Source organism: Papaver somniferum, chromosome 5, assembly GCF_003573695.1.
Source record: "Papaver somniferum cultivar HN1 chromosome 5, ASM357369v1, whole genome shotgun sequence".
In the NCBI taxonomy this organism is placed as follows: Eukaryota; Viridiplantae; Streptophyta; class Magnoliopsida; order Ranunculales; family Papaveraceae; genus Papaver; species Papaver somniferum.
The window spans coordinates 95,557,455-95,561,861 of record NC_039362.1 but is presented as its reverse complement, the minus strand read 5'-3'; the positions used below and the strand labels follow the sequence as shown (position 1 = coordinate 95,561,861).

The window sequence follows — 4,407 nt, the reverse complement described above, 5'->3', positions numbered from 1 at the left end:
GCATGTTGACCTCATAAAACTACGAATTTATACCTTTTTTACTCGCAAAGAACTAGGTGCTAATGATTTGGAGTCTAGGGAATGTAGGACAAATTGTAGTTAATGCAGAGTCGTGGTACTGAGAGCGACGTCGTTCCCTTGAAAGCGACGTAGCAGGATACCCGTCTAAAAGAAACACTTAGTGTCGGAACGTGGCAAACTGGCAAGGTCAGCTTGGTAGGCCAGAGGGAATCGTACTTTTAAAACTCAGTCTTAGTGCCAGTCACCTTTTTCTTCCAAAAATCGTACGCGCAATAGAAACTTTTCAAAACAGGTCAAAGTAAGGTGTTGTCTGTTTTTGCTGACGTAGGTAGGGACGACTCTCGGACTGACAGTGTACCACGTCCGATGGCTAGCACGTCGGGGATAGGGAGAACTTTGAGGAACCGCACGATTTCCGGTAGTAGCATGCAAGGGGGAGTAACTGGGACGAGGAGAGGGAGTGACGAGCATCCACCACCAGAGGAATCACGAGCCGCTGCAAGAGGTATGCCAACTGTGGACGAGGAGATTGGTCTAGGACGAGATGATGACCCATCGCCTCTGGAGCGAATCGCCTCGCCCGCAAGGAGGGATGGTCAAATAGATGGACTTACCGCGTCAGACACAGAAGATGACGAGGAAGCATTGATCCTGCATGCTCAAAGACGAAACATCAGACGACAAGCTGAGTATCAAGAAGCCCTCGGACGAGAGCAAGAACCGTTAAGGCGAGTACAACTGGGACGAGAAGCGGTTATCGGGGTCGATCCGGCGACATCGAATCAGATACCTCCCAATATACCACCTCCACCACCTGTGACGATGGTACCATCCCCTGCTCATCTAGGCCATCCAAATCGTCATTCCAGCCATGAGAGCACATATCCAACACTGCTCACGATTCTAGAAATCCAAAGAAGGCAAGAGGCGGCTTTAAGAGATATTCAGCAGAGGAATCTGGCTCTAGAGTTCGAGAACTATCAATTACGAAACTTAAGGCCGAGGTCGAGAGGATCCTCAAGTCGAGGAACATCGAGTCACCAAGGCCGAATCGGGAAAGCACCACCTGCAGTGGGACCAAGAAATTCCGGTCGATCGGGACCACCCCGACACCACCTGTCAGGGGATACGGACCACCCGAGGATTCATCAACAGACGACGAAAGGCGAGAGAGGAACAATTAGCAGAGAAACACAAGGTCCGATAATGCGACTGAAGCCAAGCTGAGAGAGTTGGAGGAGAAGATAAGGAAGCTGTGAGGAACCGGCGAAGAAGACAAGCTCGCCGGGATTATAAGCGAGGCCGAGAGGACCCCTTTCACCCAAGAGCTAGAACTAAGGGCCTTCCCAACTAAGTGCACGCTTCCCACCTTCCCATCGAGGTTCGACGGCACGGGAGACGTAGTTGAGCATTTGAATATGTACACAATGTCCCTAATACAATGGAAAAACCATGAGGTGGTAATGTGCAAATTCTTCCCTGCAAGCTTGGAAGGCGAGGCAAGGAAATGGTTCCACAACCTCGCACCAGGAATAGTCAACAGTTATGAGACTCTAGTCGAATCCTTCCTTGAGACATACATGCACAACAACAGAACTCGACCCAGGGTCAACAGGTTATTCACCTTGGCCCGACGGTTCAGAGAACCTCTCAGATCATTGACCGATAGATGGAGAAATTTGTGTACACATATTGGGAAAGTACCCGTCGACCAACAGATATTCGGGTTTGAAAACGCACTTGAGAGATCAGATCCCATCTGGGTAGCCATGTTCACTGAGAAACCACAAACGTTGAAGAACTGAGGAAAATGAAAGAGCATTTCATCGCCCTAGAAGAAATCCAGGAAGAGTCAAGAGATAAAGGAGTGCAAGAAGCTAGTGCAGCGCCCGAGTCAACGTCGGACGATACTCAAAGGCGGCCCGAGAAGAGACCGAGTCCGCCCGTGCGAGGAAATGGGAAGAAGGAATGGATAGCTAAAGGGAAGAGGCCAAGGCACGAGGCGAGAACATACACCCCTTTGAATGCTCCACTGGAAGAAATCTTCAAAGAAGTCGAAAAAAAGATTGACATCATATACCCAGCTTCAAGAGGGATACAGTTCGAAGAGACCAAGGATCACCCGGAATATTGCCATTATCATCAGTATCGAGGCCACTCTACAAACAACTGTCGAGAAGTGAAAGACACCGTGCAACACCTTATCAGAGATGGTTATCTGAGACAGTTCGTCCGTCATCCAGCCCAGACGACCGCAGCTCCCAATGCACCAGTCCATCAGATTCGGATCGACAGATCCACGCAGTTTGTCAACACGATTTCGCATTCCGCCACTCAAGCGTACAATCTGAATCCCGGAATAGTGTCTAGAATCCACAAGAGAGATCATAGTGGGAAGGAAATTTTCAGTGTAGCAAAATCTTTTCCTATGGAACCATGGATGGTGCGACCTATCTTTTTCTCGGCCCAGGATGTCCCGATGAACGACCAAGCTCACAATGATCCTTTGGTTATTACCCTGCTAATTGAGGAATGGGGGGTAAGAAGGATACTAGTAGATAGTGGGAGCTCCGTCGAAGTACTCTTCTACGATAGTTCAAAAGGATGGAGTTGTCGGATGATATACTCGTCCGTCAACATATCGTATATACGGTTTTAATGGTACGGTAACCATCCCGAAGGGGGAAGTAACTCTAAGGGTATCGGATGGAGGTGGCTACCTGGATACTTTAACCACATTCTGTGTGGTTGATGTCGCCTCGCCCTATGAAGCTATTATCGGAAGACCATGGATCGCGGGAATCAAAGGAGTGTCATCGGCCTATCATCAAAGATTACGGTTCCCAACGTACAAGGGGATAGCAGAAGTCGTAGGATATCCACAAGCAGCCCGACAGTGCATGCAGGCCGACTCCCAGATAAATGAGGAGCGGCGATAATGAGCGATTAATTCTTACATATTTATTACCCAAAATATATATTGTTGGTGCTTACTTTGGTATTGATTGTGTTTTTGTAGGTAAATGAATAAAATGGGCTCTTTCAAGAAAATCGGCTAAAACTAGGATTCCAAGAAGAAAATATGGACTTCGGAGTACATGGATCGTGGATACTTTTGGATCTAAATGGGATAGTCCCAATTTAAGTTAGTGAAGGAGATGATGGGCTGAAGTTGGTTTAACAAACTAACATGCTCGGGCATTTTGGTCTCGTGGATTTTAGGATGAAGGACTTGGTGATTAGTTCTCGAAGGATTTAGGAGGTATCACGTAAAATGAAAAATCATACTCAATAATTAATGTACGAGGTATGTCGACATGGTGGAGGAAGAAAGGAAACTAAATATCTTTTGCAACTAAAGAAGATTGATTTTGAGCATAATATATACTTCACCACATTAATACATGGCGCCTGTTTTGGAATTGAGATAATGACAAAATGAGTACTTACCTCGTACATAAGATCAGTATGTGCTCATATAATATTTTCTTTCCCATGAAAAGAAAAGCAAGTGGTCGTACATGTGGCGAGTCTTTATTAGGTGATATTGTGTATTCTTAGACAAGTGGCACACTCCCATTGGACATGACATGTGGAAGAGAATTAAAAGAGGAAGGTTAGATTTTGTTGAAATCTATATATTGATGTCGAGAACAGGAAACCAATGGGGATTTTTTTGGAGAGCCGGTAGCCAGTTTCAAAATTTTCTTTTATTTCTTATATTTAGTTTTCTTTGTAATAATGAGGAACTAGAATCACATGCTGGGACGACGGATGGAGCCATTTTTCGTCATTGTGGTAAATAAATTAATTTCTTTTTATGACTACTTGCTGTTTATGAAATGATTTATGATATTTATTGAATGGGTGTTATTTCAATTGATGGGTCATTCTTAGCTAAATGTTTTGATGTCTCATGCTTTAGATTTACATTCATTGCTCTCAAAATCTACATTAGGCAAGGAACTAGAGTCAACAAATTTTTATCATACAAGCTATAATTGTGCAGGAATAATTTTGAATCACATGAATGGAATTTGGTGAAATTCTTAGTCCCAATACCTCTCACCATTGTTAACATTATTTGTATATTTATTTTTATTAAATTTAAAAATCGAACCTTCACAAGTCTTAGACGAACTCTACTACTACAACAACTTTTGAAACTCATCAGGCGAGCACGGCAAAGGGGAGAGAAGAAAAAGGCTAAAGAAGCCAAAGTCGCAGAAGAACTGGAAAAGGTTATTTCACAAGCGGTCATGGCTTACGAAGCACAAGGAAGCGAGCCTTCATAGCAATTAAAGGAGACGGCGCCGGTGAAGGAATCAAGAATAAACTTCTCGGCCGTGGAACCTACTCGAGAGATTAATTTGAGAACTGAAGAGG

General features: G+C 44.6%; 1 protein-coding gene across 1 annotated transcript; it reads left to right on the top strand.

Annotated features, from left to right (window-relative positions):
* Nucleotides 1-1,831: 1,831 nt before the first annotated feature.
* Nucleotides 1,832-2,960, top strand: LOC113279350. The gene is made up of 2 exons (XM_026528044.1): nt 1,832-2,560; nt 2,703-2,960. The coding sequence occupies exons 1-2, from the start codon at nt 1,832-1,834 to the stop codon at nt 2,958-2,960; spliced, it is 987 nt and encodes a 328-aa protein (XP_026383829.1).
* Nucleotides 2,961-4,407: the final 1,447 nt, after the last annotated feature.